Source organism: Electrophorus electricus, chromosome 22, assembly GCF_013358815.1.
Source record: "Electrophorus electricus isolate fEleEle1 chromosome 22, fEleEle1.pri, whole genome shotgun sequence".
Classification (NCBI taxonomy): Eukaryota; Metazoa; Chordata; class Actinopteri; order Gymnotiformes; family Gymnotidae; genus Electrophorus; species Electrophorus electricus.
In genome coordinates this window covers 11,886,536-11,906,372 of record NC_049556.1, presented here as the reverse complement: position 1 = coordinate 11,906,372, position 19,837 = coordinate 11,886,536, and the positions used below count along the sequence as shown (strand labels likewise).

At 46.2% G+C, this 19,837-nt stretch overlaps 1 protein-coding gene across 2 annotated transcripts in view; it reads right to left on the bottom strand.

Annotated features, from left to right (window-relative positions):
• The window catches only part of LOC113590876 (pleckstrin homology domain-containing family G member 1), a 39,105-nt gene that overhangs the window by 8,632 nt on the left and 10,636 nt on the right, over positions 1-19,837 (bottom strand). For both annotated transcript variants that reach the window (XM_035521365.1, XM_035521364.1), the window contains exons 2-9: positions 14,747-15,207; positions 9,231-9,331; positions 8,572-8,641; positions 6,944-6,990; positions 5,825-5,975; positions 5,197-5,328; positions 4,523-4,705; positions 462-557 (exon numbers count right to left, since the gene is read on the bottom strand). In XM_035521365.1, the coding sequence (XP_035377258.1) occupies positions 462-557; positions 4,523-4,705; positions 5,197-5,328; positions 5,825-5,975; positions 6,944-6,990; positions 8,572-8,641; positions 9,231-9,331; positions 14,747-15,079 (1,113 nt within the window). In that variant the 5' untranslated portion in view covers positions 15,080-15,207. The remainder of the gene's footprint in view (positions 1-461; positions 558-4,522; positions 4,706-5,196; positions 5,329-5,824; positions 5,976-6,943; positions 6,991-8,571; positions 8,642-9,230; positions 9,332-14,746; positions 15,208-19,837) is intronic.

The window sequence follows — 19,837 nt, the reverse complement described above, 5'->3', positions numbered from 1 at the left end:
AAGCAAGAAATATTATTATTAATATGAATAAGTCTTATATTATTGCTATATTGCTTTATGTGATGACTATAGCTGTTCTAATGTATGCAGGTTTTCTGGTGATACAACTTTCACTGTAGTGAGCTGCACACTAGATCACGGTGAAGACCCAGCCAAATCACATACACCCACACATGCACACACACCCACACAAAGGGTGTGGTGTTACTAGGCTAAAGTTCACTTGCCCATCCATCAGAAGACTTCCCTCAGGCAGGACATTCCAGTGTATGTGGACGTAGGGGGTTGGGAGTTTGTGTGTGTGTTTACCTGTATTGTGTGTGTGTGTGTGTGTGTGTGTGTGTGCGGGGGGCTTGGCATGTGTGTGTTTTAACCTGCACTGTGGGTGGGTAGGTATGGGAGGTTTTACCTGTACAGGTTGGGTGTGGGTGTGTTTGTGGGGGGTGGGGGTGTGGTTTTACCTGTACTGTGTGCTGTAGTTTGGGGTTCTTATAGTGAAACACACTGAAGCTCAGGGGCTCCTTAGGAATGACCTCTACCAGCATCAGATTACAACACTACACACAAACAGAGTGAGAGAGAGAGTGAGAGAGAGAGAGAGAGAGAGAGAGAGAGAGAGACACGGAGACAGCGAGAGAGAGAGAGAGAGAGAGCGCGAGAGAGAGAGAGAGAGAGCGCGAGAGGGAGAGAGAGAGAGAGAGAGAGAGAAAGCGAGAGAGAGAGAGAGAGAGAGAGCGCGAGAGGGAGAGGGAGAGAGAGAGAGAGAGAGAGAGAGAGAGAGAGAGAGAGAGAAAGCGAGAGAGAGAGAGAGAGAGAGAGCGCGAGAGGGAGAGGGAGAGAGAGAGAGAGAGAGAGAGAGAAAGCGAGAGAGAGAGAGAGAGAGAGAGAGAGAGAGCGAGAGCGCGAGAGGGAGAGAGAGAGAGAGAGAGAGAGAGAGAGCGAGCGAGAGAAAGCGAGAGAGAGAGAGAGAGAGAGAGAGAGAGAGCGAGAGCGAGAGCGCGAGAGCGAGAGAGAGAGAGAGAGAGAGAGAGAGAGCGAGCGAGAGAAAGCGAGAGAGAGAGAGAGAGAGAGAGAGAGAGAGAGAGCGAGAGCACGAGAGGGAGAGAGAGAGAGAGAAAGAGACCAATACCATCATTACCATGATTTGAAAAAAATCTTTGAATATTTCTACATATGTACATGGTGCACTTGTGTAAAGGGGGAGGGGGAATGAGCACTGTTATGGCAACCAGATAACACATTGGCACAAGTTCTGGGATCATTTCGACCTCATAAATCTGGTTAAATTCAACAGCGTCACGGAAACATATTTTGAGCATTTAAAACTCAGTAAAAGACAGCTGAACATGATGCAAGATTTGAACTGCGGTCTGTATAATGTGGGGTGGGCTATCATATGGATTATAGATAATGACACACATTTCATCAGTGTGTGAGTGATTGCAAAAGATGATATCTGTCTGTAAAGTGTCCTTGAGTCTGAGAAAGGCGCTATATAAATTTAAAACAAATAAATAAATAACACTTTTTTTTGTTGAAATCAAGCTCTTATAGCCTAAAATTATATTTCAGTTTAAACATTACAATGTGTCAATAAATAAACAAATGAATCCATTATACTGGTTTACTCAGCGCTCCTCAGTGGACGACCTCCGAGATGTGGTCAGCAGATATACAGATTTAAGAGTGCCCTCATCTCCACAGGTGCATACCTGTCAGCTTCTGTCTGTTTTATTCTGTTACTGTAATGCGCACTGGCAGACAGACACCAACACAACCGCGCGACTGCTCCAATGCCAGCCGTGTGTGAGGCACTGAGTCTGTGTGAAGCACTATGAGTGTTCTTGAGTGTGAGAGTGTGTCAAAGAGGTTCATAGTGTGTGTGAGAGATGTATGAGGGTGTGTGTGAGAGATGTATGTGGGTGTGTGTGAGAGATGTATGAGGGTGTGTGTGAGAGATGTATGAGGGTGTGTGGGTGTGTGTGAGAGATGTATGAGGGTGTGTGGGTGTGTGTGAGAGATGTATGAGGGTGTGTGTGAGAGATGTATGAGGGTGTGTGTGTGAGAGATGTATGAGGGCGTGTGGGTGTGTGTGAGAGATGTATGAGGGCGTGTGGGTGTGTGTGTGAGATGTATGAGGACGTGTGGGTGTGTGTGAGAGATGTATGAGGGCGTGTGGGTGTGTGTGAGAGATGTATGAGGGCGTGTGGGTGTGTGTGAGAGATGTATGAGGGTGTGTGTGAGAGATGTATGAGGGTGTGTGTGAGAGATGTATGAGGGTGTGTGTGAGATGTATGAGTTTGTGTGAGAGATGTATGAGGACGTGTGGGTGGGTGTGTGAGAGATGTATAAGGGCGTGTGGGTGTGTGTGTGTGTGAGAGATGTATGAGGGCGTGTGGGTGTGAGAGATGTGTGAGGGCGTGTGGGTGTGGGTGTGTGAGATGTATGAGGGCGTGTGGGTGTGTGTGAGAGATGTATGAGGGCGTGTGGGTGTGTGTGAGAGATGTATGAGGGTGTGTGTGAGAGATGTATGAGGGTGTGTGTGAGAGATGTATGAGGGTGTGTGTGAGATGTATGAGTTTGTGTGAGAGATGTATGAGGACGTGTGGGTGGGTGTGTGAGAGATGTATAAGGGCGTGTGGGTGTGTGTGGGTGTGAGAGATGTGTGAGGGCGTGTGGGTGTGAGAGATGTGTGAGGGCGTGTGGGTGTGGGTGTGAGAGATGTGTGAGGGCGTGTGGGTGTGGGTGCGAGAGATGTGTGAGGGCGTGTGGGTGTGTGTGCGAGAGATGTGTGAGGGCGTGTGGGTGTGTGTGCGAGAGATGTGTGAGGGCGTGTGGGTGTGTGTGCGAGAGATGTGTGAGGGCGTGTGGGTGTGTGTGCGAGAGATGTGTGAGGGCGTGTGGGTGTGTGTGCGAGAGATGTGTGAGGGCGTGTGGGTGTGTGTGCGAGAGATGTGTGAGGGCGTGTGGGTGTGTGTGCGAGAGATGTGTGAGGGCGTGTGGGTGTGTGTGCGAGAGATGTGTGAGGGCGTGTGGGTGTGTGTGCGAGAGATGTGTGAGGGCGTGTGGGTGTGTGTGCGAGAGATGTGTGAGGGCGTGTGGGTGTGTGTGCGAGAGATGTGTGCGGGCGTGTGGGTGTGTGTGCGAGAGATGTGTGAGGGCGTGTGGGTGTGTGTGCGAGAGATGTGTGAGGGCGTGTGGGTGTGTGTGCGAGAGATGTGTGAGGGCGTGTGGGTGTGTGTGCGAGAGATGTATGAGGGCGTGTGGCTGTGTGTGCGAGAGATGTATGAGGGCGTGTGGGTGTGTGTGCGAGAGATGTATGAGGGCGTGTGGGTGTGTGTGCGAGAGATGTATGAGGACGTGTGGGTGTGTGTGCGAGAGATGTATGAGGGCGTGTGGGTGTGTGCGAGAGATGTATGAGGGCGTGTGGGTGTGTGTGCGAGAGATGTATGAGGACGTGTGGGTGTGTGTGCGAGAGATGTATGAGGGCGTGTGGGTGTGTGTGCGAGAGATGTATGAGGGCGTGTGGGTGTGTGTGTGCGAGAGATGTATGAGGGCGTGTGGGTGTGTGTGTGCGAGAGATGTATGAGGGCGTGTGGGTGTGTGTGCGAGAGATGTATGAGGGCGTGTGGGTGTGTGTGCGAGAGATGTATGAGGGCGTGTGGGTGGGTGTGCGTGAGATGTATGAGGGCGTGTGGGTGTGTGTGAGAGATGTATGAGGGCGTGTGGGTGTGTGTGAGAGATGTATGAGGGCGTGTGGGTGTGTGTGAGAGATGTATGAGGGCGTGTGGGTGTGTGTGAGAGATGTATGAGGGCGTGTGGGTGTGTGTGAGAGATGTATGAGGGCGTGTGGGTGTGTGTGAGAGATGTATGAGGGCGTGTGGGTGTGTGTGAGAGATGTATGAGGGCGTGTGGGTGTGTGTGAGATGTATGAGGGCGTGTGAGAGATGTATGAGGGCGTGTGAGAGATGTATGAGGGCGTGTGGGTGTGTGTGAGAGATGTATGAGGGCGTGTGGGTGTGTGTGAGAGATGTATGAGGGCGTGTGAGAGATGTATGAGGGCGTGTGAGAGATGTATGAGGGCGTGTGAGAGATGTATGAGGGCGTGTGAGAGATGTATGAGGGTGTGTGAGAGATGTATGAGGGTGTGTGTGAGATGTATGAGGGTGTGTGTGTGAGATGTATGAGGGTGTGTGTGTGAGATGTATGAGGGTGTGTGTGTGAGATGTATGAGGGTGTGTGTGTGAGATGTATGAGGGCGTGTGTGAGATGTATGAGGGTGTGTGTGTGAGATGTATGAGGGTGTGTGTGTGAGATGTATGAGGGTGTGTGTGTGAGATGTATGAGGGTGTGTGTGTGAGATGTATGAGGGTGTGTGTGTGAGATGTATGAGGGTGTGTGTGTGAGATGTATGAGGGTGTGTGTGATAGTCTTTGAGAGAAAAATTATTGTGTGGGAGTACAACAGAGAGTAAATCACAAAGGGCCTAAACAATGTGTGTGTGTGTGTGTGTGTTTCTCACCAGAATATGGGCCTTATATGTGTAGGTTTCCTCGCGTTTCTTGGTGATAAGGAGCAGTTTGTCGAAGAGGAAGAGTGTCCTCTCGTTCTTCACCCTCTGGATCCGGAACGTTCCCTCTAGAACCAGCTCCCCGTAGCCAATCAGATCTGGCCCCTGCCAATTAGTCAGCAAACTCTGGATCTCCTGACAGAGACAGAGACAGAGCGAGACAGAGAGAGAAAGCGAGAGAGAGTTCCCACAAAAATCAGGAATCAGTCAGAGTTAGATGATGTTCGGAGCTCAACATTCCCCACACAGCAGAGTGCTCTCATAGGGCAGGAGGTGGGCGTGGCAAACTGAGGCTTGGAGTGGCTATCTGGGAGAACTGGCATGGCTACTTCACACCAGAGACGCTGCGAATGGCAGGAGGGACGCAGTCATTTGAATACGCCCAGAGTAGCAGGCACTGTTCTACACACCCTCACTGAAGTGAGATGTATTGTGTGTGAATGCATGTGGATGTGTTTACGCATATGTGGGGGGGTGGGTGTGTGTGTGGGTGTGTGTGTGTGTGTGTGTGTGTGGTCCTTGCTGCATGGTTGAAGCCAGAGGTAAAACACACACATCTCCTGTAGCCTCCATGTGTGTCCTAAGTGTGTCCTAAGAATGTGTGTGTGTGTCTGTCTGTGTCTCACCTGCAGTCTGACCGTGTTTTCATGTTTCCTCTTCATGTCGTTGATGTGCCAGGCGACCCTCTGCATGGTGTCGATGGCCTCCTGAACCACCGCATGCCTCTCGGATTCTTTCTCCAGGTGAGTGGCGAGCTCCTGGCCAGTGACACCAAACAGCTGAGCAGAGATCAGCACAGAGTGTACACCCACACCCACACCCACACACACATATACACCCACACCCACACACACCCACACCCACACCCACACCCACACACACATATACACCCACACACACACTCACACACATATACACCCACACGCACACACACACACACGCACGCGCACGCGCACACGCACACGCTCTGCCTGTGCCCAGCAAAGGGACTGCTGTTCTTAGGCTGCGCTGTCAGGCTACAGACGGTGGGATTTGCAGTCAGGCAGTGGTGAGGCAGCTAAACGGGTTCCATGTCTGGGTCCATGTGCAGCCCAGATGTTAAACAAAGGCCTTGAAGGCCTTAAGATTACTCATCACTTACTTACATGCATTCGTATGGTCAGTTTGAAATTACTGCTAATAAGTGTTTGTGTTTATATGTGTGCGTGTGTGTATGTATATATGTATGTAAGTGTGTGCGTGCCACACACTCACGTGCAGCAGTAGGTGGTATTTAAGGATCCTCTGTACAGGTTTCAGCAGATAGGAGCCCAGAGGGAGGGAGTGGCTCAGACTCTCCTGACGCTCACGCAAGAACTTCACCACAACCTTATTCCTCATACACTCACTGAGAACGGCCACGGACCTGCGTGCATACACAAACACACACACGCACGCACACGCATGTGCACACACACACACAGGGTTATTCCTCATACACTCTGAGCTCACACTTTCTCTGAACACACCCAGGCACAAGCACACACATGCTCACACACCCCCCCAACACACACACACACACACACACACACACACACACACACACACACAGTGGCAGACAGAAGGTCAGGCCCTGTTGCTAATGGCCTGATTTCACTGCTCACTGACTCTGCATGCCTCACCACCGTGTGTGTCTGTCTGTGTGTGTGTGTGTGTGTGTGTGTCTGTCTGTGTGTGTATGCATTCTAGTGTCCTATACACAGACACCACATTGTCCCAGTTGGAAATCTGACCTGAGCATTACTCAGATAAAGCTAGTGGCTTCAGAGCACTGTACTTGCTTGTGTGTGTATGCGCGTGTGTGTGTGTGCCACGTGACCTGGGATAGGGTCACCAGCTGTGCAAGGGTGCGGCGTCAGGGTCTCAGTGGTCCAGACAAGAGAGAATTCACACACACCCAGACACCCCACCACACACACACACAAAAATGGGTCCAGTAGCTTACCTAATGTGACTACACATCACTATGCTAATACCAGGTAACACACACTCACCCAAGTTAATGACCTACACACCATACTAAACTAACACCAGGAAGAAAGAGAAAGAGAAAGAGAGAGAGAGAGAGAGAGAGAGAGAGAGAGAGAGAGAGAGACACCTTAGGGGTATGAGATAAAAAAAAAAAAAAAAAACTCTGACTCCTATGGAGCCACACACACACACACACGCACACACACACACACACACGCACACACAAAGCTGTAGACTTTGCAAGTCTCCAGATGGAATATAACACCCATTCAAACTGTTAGACTTGGAGAATGTGCGTCTTTGTGTGTGTGTGTGTGTGCGCGTGTGTGTGTGTGTGTGTGTGTGTGTTTACGCTGTTCTTACCTTGGATAATTAGTGCAGTACTGTGTATAAATATGAAATTCTTCACTCTGTAAAACAGTGTAGGGACAGGTCATCAGTATACACAACATTACACACTCAACACACACACTGCATGCATGCATGCAGGGCAGCGTACAGTCGTACTGGTGGTAAAGTACAGGGCTGTCGGATCGTTTGGTACTCTCTCAAACGTGCGCAGGATGCTACAGATACATCTGCTATGTATACATCCAGGGGAAATGCACTTTTCCATGTGAAAAATTCTAAATTGAAGAGCAGCAAGCACTCCTGCCTCTACAGGCCTGGAATCACATGTCATCTTAAAACACAACCAGATGCGTGTGTGTGTGTGGGTGGGATTACTGTATTTATAGATCTTTAAGACAGACACAGTTGTGTGTGTTATATTTCACGGTTCAATCCACACATATTTGTGTAAGATTATATTGTCTGTTTCCAGACTATTATGAGTAAACGTCAGCATTAGTATTAACTATTTTCATCGGCTACGGCTGCTTAAATCCTGTTTTAATTATGCATTCTTAAATCCAGAATGTGTGTGTGTGTGTGTGTGTATGTGTGTTTGTGTGTGTGTGTGTGTGTGTGTCTCTGTGTACGTATATTTGTGTTTGTGTGTGTGTGTAATTGTGCACGGTTTTGTGTGTCTGTGTTTGTGTAATGGGGTGTGTGCATGGTTGTGTGTGTAACTCTGTGTATGGAGTTTTGTGTGTGCATGTGTGTAATTGTGTGCATGCGTGGTTTCTTGTGTGCGTGTGTGTGTGATTTGTGTGTGTGTGAGATTGTGTGCACGCGTGGCTTCTTGTGTGTGTGTGTTTAACGGTCTGTGCTGAGGGTGACATAGGAGATCTCGTTAATGTCCTTCAGTGAGACTTCCTGAGTCAGCAAAAACAGGAAACGCCTGCCATCTCCTTCACCTGCCACTCAGAAGCCCCGCCCCCTTAACCTGCTGAGCTCTGAACATGCCCACCAGAGGCAACATCCGCCAGCCCAGACACTTCTGACGCACAAACAGCCGCGCTGGAGCGCACGCACGCCGCCGGTCCCCCGAGGGCGGGGCACGCATGCGCCTGGTTTGGATTCGGGTTTCGTTCTATTGTTTCAGTTCTGTCTGGACATCAGGACGTAAAGCTAAAACCTCATCGTCTCCTCGCAAATAAAACTTTGAAAACAAACAACTAATAACGAACACACAGCACATACATAAACCAGAGCACACTGTGGCAGTAGCTGGTGCATCTCACCTAAACCACACCTTCAAATGCAACGGTGCAAAATGCAATGGTGTTTATGACCTTCTGTGTCTTTATGCTTTACTACAGCTGCTCAAAAAAGCAAAGCTCAATCAGGAAAGAGGGAGAGGAGGAGAAAGGAGAGAACGAGGGATAGAAAGAGGGAGAGGAGGAGAAAGGAGAGAACGAGGGATAGAAAGAGGGAGAGGAGGAGAAAGGAGAGAACGAGGGATAGAAAGAGGGAGAGGAGGAGAAAGGAGAGAACGAGGGATAGAAAGAGGGAGAGGAGGAGAAAGGAGAGAACGAGGGATAGAAAGAGGGAGAGGAGGAGAAAGGAGAGAACGAGGGATAGAAAGAGGGAGAGGAGGAGTTCTTTACCTTGGCTACGAAACACTGAGCAATGCCAACTGGGTCTGCATTGCACTTTTCCAAGTCATGTAGCAGATCCCTAAAGAAACACACACACACACAGACAGACACAGACACAGACACAGACACACACACACAGACACACACACACACAGACACACACACACACAGACACACACACACACAGACACACACACACACACACACACAGACACAGACACAGACACAGACACACACACACACACACACACACAAAAGTGGGTTCACTTTTTATTCTGTCCATTGAGAGCAGAATTAAAAGTTCTTCCTCTTCAGGGTTCCAGGACAGACTCCTTGGTGAGTCCCACTGTACACTGCTGTCATTCCAGACAAGAGCTACAAACTTGTCACCCAGCCTGAGAAAAGCAGCAGGAATGCCCAGAGTCTCAGGCACTGGAAAATGCACCTTCCTCAAATGAGGATGGGAATTGTGCGTGTGCACTAATGCATAGCTGAAGCATGAGAAAAAAATAAAAACAGACCCCTTTACCTTACATGTTTGCATTAAGTGTATACCAAGAATGTGTGTGTGTGTGGTCTGCACTGGGAAGGAGAACCAGTGCAATGGAGATTCAGAATAAAAGATGTATTGTGTGTGTGTGTGTTCAGACGATGCCTGCCTGTATTACCTGTTGAAACAGAAGATGTCATTGATGTTTCCAAATAGTGAATTTCTGTCTTCTACACTCAGTAGAGGCTGGGCCTGATTACTGATACAGTCCAAATAATCCTGAGAGAGAGAGAGAGAGAGAGAGAGAGAGAGAGAGAGAGAGAGAGAGAGAGAGAGAGAGAGAGAGAGAGAGAGAGAGAGAGAGAGTTTTCATTACCATACTGGTAATCTCTGGACAAACAATTCAAACAAGTATTATAGTAACAACAATTACTGCTGTCCTTAAAAACCAAATCACACGCCCACCTACACAAATCAGAACAGGCGTGTTTCCACTCTGTACACCCTCCACCCACCTCCACAGACGAGGATAAGGGTGCGCTAAAGCTGAAACACACTCTCCACCCACCGGGCTGCAGTCACTGAAATATAACCACTCTGTGTCTACTCCAAAACACACCATGTGTCAACAACACACACACACACACACACACACACACACACACACACACACACACACACACACACACACACACAGTGTCTAGCACAAATCCGGTCTGTCAGTGTGTGTATACAGGTTTCCTTTGACCAGCAGGTCAAAGGTTATAAGTCACAGGTGGTGTGTGTGTTTGTGTGCAGCAGGACAGTCATAGGACCCACCACACACACTATTATAACACACCACCACAACACTCCAAACACCATTATAACAACATTATAACACTCTACCACACATTATAACACACCACCACAACACTCCACACACACTATTATAACACACCACCACAACACTCCAAACACCATTATAACAACATTATAACACTCTACCACACATTATAACACCATTATAAAACACCACCACAACACTCCACACACCATTATAATAACATTATAACACTCTACCACACATTATAACACCATTATAAAACACCACCACAGCACTCCACACACCATTATAACACTCCACACACAATTATAACATTATAACATACCAACGCACCATTATAACACCGTTATAACACTCCACCACACCAACACCATAAACACTTCACCACACCATTATAACATACAACCACAACACTACACATCCCATGATAACACCATTATAACACTCCACACACGATAACACCATAACACCATTATAACACTCCACACACAATTATAACATACCAACACACCGTTATAACACTCCACAACGGCAACACCGTAACCTTTATAAAACTCCACCACACCATTATAACAGGAACTCCAGCAGGGACCTTTTCATACCAACACACACTCCCACAAGGGAGACGTCATTCCCAGATCTGACAGTATTCCACATCTGACAATATTCCCAGAATAAAAAGCGTCATCAGATCCAAGACCATTGCCAGATCCGATAGCATTCCCAAATGTGTTATTGCTCACATCCAACAGCATTCCCAGTATCAACAGAATTCACAGATCTGACATTCCAGCGAAACCGACAGCATTCCATAAGTCTTAATGGCTGATTGATTCCACAACATTTCCATCTGATTCACTTTAGTGAAGTCTAACACCTGTGAGTGGGACATTACATGCTCAACTCTACACCCTCAACTCTACACTCAAATAATTTCACATGAATGACAAAAATCGTAAACAGTAAACTTTAAAACCATAAAAATGCCTTTGGACCTTTGATGTTCATAGACATTAGTTCCTTGGTTACTCAGTTTACCCAGCAGGCCTGACAGACACATACAGGTCACAGACCCAGAGAGACAGAAAAGGTCCTGCTGACAGATTTGACAAACTTGAGTCCATAACAGTCTGCACAAATGTTTGTGTCTAGGCAAACTTCTGTGCATCTCGGTCTCTGTCTCTCTCTCTCTCTCTCTCTCTCTCTCTCTCTCTCTCTCTCTCTCTCTCTCTCTCTCTCTCTCTCCCTCTCACTCTCCCTCTCACTCTCCCTCTCACTCTCCCTCTCACTCTCCCTCTCACTCTCTCAACTCAATTCAGCAATGCTGGCAGGAATAAGTTACATTATAGAATAAGTTACATTATAGTTACATTATAGTTACATTATAGAATAAGTTACATTATAGTTACATTATAAAATAAGTTATATTTACATAAGTTACATTAATTATATTAAAGAAATTAGAGGAGAGAACAAAAGAAAGTACTTTACAAAACTGTGTGAGTGAGTGAGTGTGTGTGTGTGTGAGTGTGTGTGTGAGAGAGAGTGTGTGTGAGAGAGAGTGTGTGTGAGTGTGTGTGTCCACAGAGAGAAAAGGGGATATTGTATTAAGCGTATATTGTATTAAGCGTATATTGTATTAAGCGTATATTGTATTAAGCGTATATGTATTATCGTATATTGTATTAAGTGTATATTGTATTAAGCGTATATTGTATTAAGTGTATATGTATTATCGTATATTGTATTAAGCGTATATGTATTATCGTATATTGTATTAAGTGTATATTGTATTAAGCGTATATTGTATTAAGTGTATATGTATTATCGTATATTGTATTAAGCGTATATTGTATTAAGCGTATATGTATTATCGTATATTGTATTAAGCGTATATTGTATTAGGCATCAGATGCACTATCAGAACACACAAGCATGCACACACACCACACCTCAAACACCACACACACACAGACACACAGACACACACACACACAGACACACACACACAGACACACACACACAGACACACACACACACAGACACACACAGACACACACAGACACACACACACACACACACACACAGACACACACACACAGACACACACACACAGACACACACACACAGACACACACACACACACACACACACACACACACACACAGCTCATCCAGTTCACCTACAGAAAGGGAAGGTGTAGGTTGAGAGAGGGAGAGTGAGTGGTGGACAGGGAACAGTAAGAGGGAGTGAAGGATGCTCTGGGCTCAGATTTCATCTGCTCTTCCTCTGCGTCAGACTGCAGATATGCACGCTTAACATTACATCATAGCCACATCTCTCACACACACACACTTACTTCCTAAAGATAGTGTGTGTCTGGTGACTAATATCCATAATTTACTCTCACTTCTTGCCACACTGGCTTCACGTAGGTACTGTGCCAGTATACACATCACACCTGTACCGTGTGAAGACTGAGGACAGCGTACACATCACACCTGTACCGTGTGAAGACTGAGGACAGTGTACAGATCACACCTGTAGCGTGTGAAGACTGAGGACGGCGTACAGATCACACCTGTACCGTGTGAAGACTGAGGACGGCGTACAGATCACACCTGTACCGTGTGAAGACTGAGGACGGCGTACACATCACACCTGTAGCGTGTGAAGACTGAGGACAGCATACACATCACACCTGTACCGTGTGAAGACTGAGGACAGCATACACATCACACCTGTACCGTGTGAAGACTGAGGACGGCGTACAGATCACACCTGTACCGTGTGAAGACTGAGGATGGCGTACAGATCACACCTGTAGTGTGTGAAGACTGAGGACAGCGTACAGATCACACCTGTAGCGTGTGAAGACTGAGGACAGCATACACATCACACCTGTACCGTGTGAAGACTGAGGACAGCATACACATCACACCTGTACCGTGTGAAGACTGAGGACGGCGTACAGATCACACCTGTACCGTGTGAAGACTGAGGACGGCGTACAGATCACACCTGTACCGTGTGAAGACTGAGGATGGCGTACAGATCACACCTGTAGTGTGTGAAGACTGAGGACAGCGTACAGATCACACCTGTAGCGTGTGAAGACTGAGGACAGCATACACATCACACCTGTACCGTGTGAAGACTGAGGACGGTGTACAGATCACACCTGTAGCGTGTGAAGACTGAGGACAGCATACACATCACACCTGTACCGTGTGAAGACTGAGGACAGCATACACATCACACCTGTACCGTGTGAAGACTGAGGACGGCGTACAGATCACACCTGTACCGTGTGAAGACTGAGGATGGCGTACAGATCACACCTGTAGTGTGTGAAGACTGAGGACAGCGTACAGATCACACCTGTAGCGTGTGAAGACTGAGGACAGCATACACATCACACCTGTACCGTGTGAAGACTGAGGATGGCGTACAGATCACACCTGTAGTGTGTGAAGACTGAGGACGGCGTACAGATCACACCTGTACCGTGTGAAGACTGAGGATGGCGTACAGATCACACCTGTAGTGTGTGAAGACTGAGGATGGCGTACAGATCACACCTGTAGTGTGTGAAGACTGAGGACAGCGTACACATCACACCTGTAGTGTGTGAAGACTGAGGACAGCATACACATCACACCTGTAGCGTGTGAAGACTGAGGACAGCATACAGATCACACCTGTACCGTGTGAAGACTGAGGACAGCATACATATCTGTATTATACATCACCCTCAGCCACATGGAGCTCCAGGAAGACCCTTAAATCACGGTGACCTTACTGCTGACCGCTATAACCTCCTGAGCTTAAATACACACATAGCTCATCTGACCCCACTCAGCAAGATCTAAATAAAAAACAACCACTACAAATAAAGAAACTGATCTGATCTACAAAACCCACAATACACATGTGAACAGCAAAGAAACTGCAGAAGCACAGCTAAAGTCCAAACCCCCAGATACGCAGCTCCAGACTCACCGGACGACTGTAGCTTAAAGCAGGAGCTTTCTCCACACTTACTGGAGGCAATGTGGATGATAAAAATAAAGACTTACCACCTTAATCAACAGACACTGTTTTCATTTGACACTTTATTCAGTAATGTAGCGAACTTTGAGAATATACTAAAACATTAGCGTAGGCCTACGTTTGCTTAATTTTATGCAGTTTCTCTCAGTCACAATTTTCTTAATAAATTGTTTTATAAATCATTTTTTATATAATATACTTCTATAAATAACATTAGCTAATGTTAGCTAAAAGCTTTCATGTAAACATGATCAATATTTAATAAATAGCCAGATGATACAACTCCAGATATCTTATTAAAGCCTGGCCTGCTCTAACTGAACCCGAGAATGCGATGAGGCTGTTTAAACACGAGACCCCTGACGACCTTTCACCTCTTCAGGTTCAGACCAGTAAAGCCTGGTTCCAATTTCCAGCCTGAACAGTACTGACTAACTGGGCGGTGATGTTGGACACTGAAGCTGTCAATCAGCTGGGGCCACGCCCACGAAGTTAAAGGCGATAGAGGAAAAAGGAAAGTTCACACACTCGTTTTAATGTTATTTCTAGGGTACAGCAGATTATTGGAAGGTAGCTGGAATATATAACATTCTTTGCAGAAATATTTACATTTAAAAGTCAACTGTGCAGGGCCTTTACACATAACTGCTAAGCTTTTAAAATATTTGGAGCTTCATGAAGGGTTTGTGAAGGGCCTTTGTTTTGTGTGTACTCATAAGCTCATAAAAACAGTTACATGAAAGAACAGTTCCCAGCAGATGCAGTCAGTCTCTTCTGCCTGTCCACCACCCGATCCCCCCCTCCCTCTCTCTCACCTGAACGATGCTCTGCAGGTCTTGTACGTAGGTTTTCTCCGTTTCCAGGATCTCTTGAACCACTCTGTCCACGTAAGGGACTTTCCGCCCCTCCCCTGGATGACCGCCGTCCGCGTCCTCCTGATTCGTCGGCGCAGGCGTCCGTCTTCCCGTCTCCGCCTCCTCCAGCTGACGGGCGGGGACAAGCTCCAACCGGATGGCCCCGGAGTCTTGATCGCGCTCAGGGGTGGAAACCGCACGGCCCCCCAGCGAGCAGTGGCTGTCCCGGGAGGAGGCGGAGGAAGAGGTGGAGCCATAGCTGATTGGTCGGTCACTGCAGTGGGAGGAGTCCATGCTTTGCGAGGAGCAGTATGTAAGGGCGGAGTTTCTGATAAACCAAGTGGGCGGCCCTAAGACCGCCCCTTCAACAACGGGGAGCTCCGGCAGTGGGAGTAAGACATCAGTGGAGAAAGGGTACTCTTCTGAGAGAGAGAGAGCGAGAGAGAGAGGGAGAGAGGGAGAGAGAGAGAGAAGGAGAGAACTAAAGTTAGTGCCAGATATTTCTAGTTATTTAGTCCAGAGGTAATGACCCACTTAGAAAATCTACGTGTCCATCAATTTCTAAAATTTCAGAAAGTGTCTCTGTAGAAATGTATGTGTGTGAGTATATATGTGTGTGTGTGTGTGTGTGTGTGTGTGTGTGTATATATATATATATATATATATATATATATATATATATGTGTGTGTGTGTGTGTGTGTGTGTGTGTGTGTGTGTGTGTGTGTGTGTGTGTGTGTGTGTGTGTGAGAGAGAGTGTGAGTATATCATGGTAGTCTATCTGGAGACTCACTGAGAAGCTGCATCTCTCCATCTACAGACGGAGCAATAAACCACAGAAGCATGTAGGAAAGTAAACCAGATTTCCGTCTCTTCTCAGCGATTTCTCCTTGTGATTTATTGACCAATCCAGCCAACAATCAGAAACAAGACAAATTAACTATTAATCCATCTTTCCCTGCCAGGTTTAAATCGCTGCTGTGGTCGCTCAGTCAACATAGGGCTCCAAAGCTAGCTTGCACACGATTGGCTCTGTGCTGTCCAGGCCTGCGTCTGATTGGCTTACACCCAATGTTTACACTCTCAGGCACTGAGCCACTTTCACGACTATTAGCAACCATTCAATGTGGTACGGTCATGCACCACACACACACACACACACACACACACACACACACACACACACACACACACACATCTTTTCTGTTGGTCTTTGATCATCTTTCCCTGCCCAATTCTTAATCTTTGAACTGCACTTCAACACTTTAGACATCACTATGGTTATTATCTATTGCTTACATTTTATGACTTTTTATGGCTTGTTTATGTTCGTGTTGTGTAGCTGTTTATGTTGCTGAGGCCTTGGTAGATTAATCAAACAACATTCCTTCTGAAACACAAAGTGGTTTTCTGGATCGTCAACACTAACCTCACACTTACGTTCATGGTCTTTACCACCACGCAAACCATGAACATGTGTGGGGCCCCAGAGATCAGAGGGGCCCAGGGGCCCAAGAGACCAGGGGGGCCCCAGAGGCCCCAGAGACCAGGGGGGCCCAGAGACAAGGGGGGCCCCAGAGGCCCCAGAGACCCGGGGGGCCCAGAGACCAGGGAGGCCCTAGTGGCCCCAGAGACCAGGGGGGCCCAGAGACCAGGGGCCCTGGTGGCCACAAGCAGTTTGCTGATAATACTAATCAGGACTGTTGAGCACAACCATGAAACACTTGTGTCACAGCAGCGCCCACAAAAGAAAGAAAATGAAAAAAGAAACCAGGAGGGTTCGTTCTGACTCCAGTAAGAAGGTCAGAAGTGTACAGAATGAGAAAATATTTTAGTTTGGAAAAAAATCTAATTGTCTTTAATTAGGGTCCCAGGAATGCCAAATCTGCCCCTGCTGTAGCTGATATTTCATAGTTCAGTCACTCATTGAATAAGCTCTTCTGAAAGGAAAAGAAGCCATTAGGCTGATTTTAGTGTTTAGTTAGAGGTGCAGGTACCAGCTGTTCTGGGGTCAGTTGGGATCCGGTTGCATCTTTGCTAATTTGGTTCCCACAATACACACAATGCCCAACAGTGGGTAACCACTGTAGGCTACACTCCATAACATGAGCCATAACATAACAGTGTAGACTACACACCAGAATATCATCAGATTGTCAGTTTCTATGTTCAATTTAATATTTAGTATGTGGGTAAAACCATATGACGCTACTCAGGTCTAGACCTCCACGTCCTCGTGGTTAGTTACAGCGCAGGTCTGTGATCAGTCTGTGTCATGGAGGACGTGTGTGGTGTTTGGTGTGTCCTGTTTCTGGAGGCAGGATTCACTGATCAGAGCTGATGAAGACTTAACGTTCCAGACCAGCCAGGGCCCACAAAACAGGGCCCGGCCAGCCCTGCACATGACACAAATTATATATGTGATGCAAGAGAAGCACTGTCTGTGTGTGTCCCAAAAAACAACTTTCCTAATCCTGCACACACAACACAAACCCCTCATTACCCTCCCTCTAATAACACAGCCAAGTTTGGGTCCAGTACAAAGTGCTTCTTTCTCTTTAATTTTCTTGTATACACACACACACACACACACACACACACACACACACACACACACACACACACACACACGAGCATGTGAGAAAATGAGTGCAAGGAGGAGCTTAAGATCATGTTCACTCTGATCTTTACAAATGAACCCAATTATAGCTGCAAGCTTCCTGTTTAGTCTGTGGGGCAGGTCTATATTATACTTAACCCTACCCTCAACCCTTAACCCTAACCCCTAATCCCCAACCTCTAACCCCAACCTCTAACCCCAACCCCTAACCCCAACCCCTAACCCCTAACCCCTAACCTTAACCCCTAACCTTAACCCCTAACCTTAACCCCAAACCCCTAACCCCAAACCCCTAACCCCAAACCCATAACCTCAAACCCATAACCTCAAACCCATAACCTCAAACCCATAACCCCAACCCTTAACCCTAACCCCAACCCTTAACCCTAAACCCTAACCCCAACCCTTAACCCCAACCCTTAACCCTAACCCTAGCTCCAAACCCCTAACCCCAACCCTAAACCCCAACCCTAAACCCCAACCCTAACCCCAACCCCCCAACCATAAAACATTTATTCACTGATTTTTCTGCAGACACATTTCCATTTGCCAAGGAATCAAAATAATACGTTTTTTCAGTTTGTCACAGAATTATTTTAAGAAATAAACAACTGCATTATACAAAACAATTTACTGCCACACAGTCATGATGGATTTTTGAAGGTGCATTGCAACAGTCCAACTTTATGGCACTATAAACTTCATTAAGCAAATCCAAGTTCCTCTTACTGCTCTTCCGTTAATTATTTATTTGGTTGTCTTTTTTCTTCCTTTCTGCACAGGAAAGTCTGAGACCGAAAGGGTCTAGACCAGCAGGTTTGTTTATACCACACACACTCTCAGACAGCCCTCCAACACCTCTAAACACCCCAAAACACCCCTAAACACCCCGCAACACTCCTACATCACCCCTAAATACCCATAAACACACACACACACACAAATTCCACTCCTATTTTTATCAACTAAAACACAAACAGGGAGTGAGAGAAAGAGAGAGAGAGAGAGAGAAAGAGAGAGAGGGAGGGAAAAAAAAAGGGAGGAGAGAGAGAGAGAGAGAGAGGGAGAGTGAGCATGCTCCCCCACTGTTATTGCTGAGAGACTAAAACACAATATAATTCAAAGCAGCCTAAAGAACAAAAGATCTCTTCTCCTGTCTCTACAACATCAGAGCATCAGACAGACATCAAAGCGCATCTCTGTCTATTGTAACGTCTAGCCCGTCAAACAGATTGAACTGAAGAGAGAGAGATATTGCGAAAGACTGCTAAATTTCAGGCTGGAGTCACCTTTTATTTACAGCTATAGGTGAATGAAAGGTTGAAGTGTGGATTTAAGAAACTGTTTAAGTTCTAGTTGTGACCTAACCAGCAAAGTCAGACACACCCACACCCACACCCCCGTATACAGGAGCTCCACAGTTTCACCTCCGTCACCTACGTCTGCTGTGACATCAGCGAAGTGACCTGTTCTCTGACTATGAGGTCAAACACCCCGCCCTCTCCAGCCTAAAGCCTGCTCCGCCTTGATGTCTCCATGACGATGTGTGATTTACACAGCCAACAGCTGCGTGTCCATAGCAAATGAGATGAACCCTTCATGTCCAGGAGAAGCCTGAAGCCCCCAGATACGAGCCCTAACCCTGCAGGCAGTACAGGAGCACAACTCCTCAGAAACTCCCAACATTCCCAGAAGTATTCCCAAATCTCCCAGAAGACTGCAAGATTTCTCTCACATCTCTCTCTCTGTCCAGAAACACTGTGCTATCAATGTTCACAAGTCTGTTCCTCAGATTTTTAATTACAGTTTATGCCAGTAAAGCAGTTGAGTTTGAAAGAGACAATAACCTCCTCTTTAACTACACACACACACACACACACACACACACACACAGGGAGCTTTGCTAAATACATTTACTTTATAACTAGTTAGAACATCTTAATATTTTGGTACTGTTAATATGTTAATGTCATATCTTATGTAATATTACATATTATTACTGTTATTAATATACATTATTACTGATTCATATCTTATGTTACATTACTATTGTTAGTTATTAATACACATTATTATTACTGTTATTCATATCTTATAATACTGTTAATATACATTATTATCACTGTTATTCATATCTTATGTTATATTACTATTATTAACATACATTATTATTGTTAATCATATCGTATGTTATATTACTACTGTTAATATGCATTATTATTACTGTTATTCATATCTTATTACTATTACTGTTATTAATATTTATATCTTGTTTTATTACTATTGTTACTGTTAATATACATTATTACTGTTATTCATATCTTATGTTATATTACTATTGTTACTATTATTAATATACATTATTATTACTGTTATTCATATGTTCTATTACTGTTATTAATATACATTATTATTACTGTTATTCATATCTTAT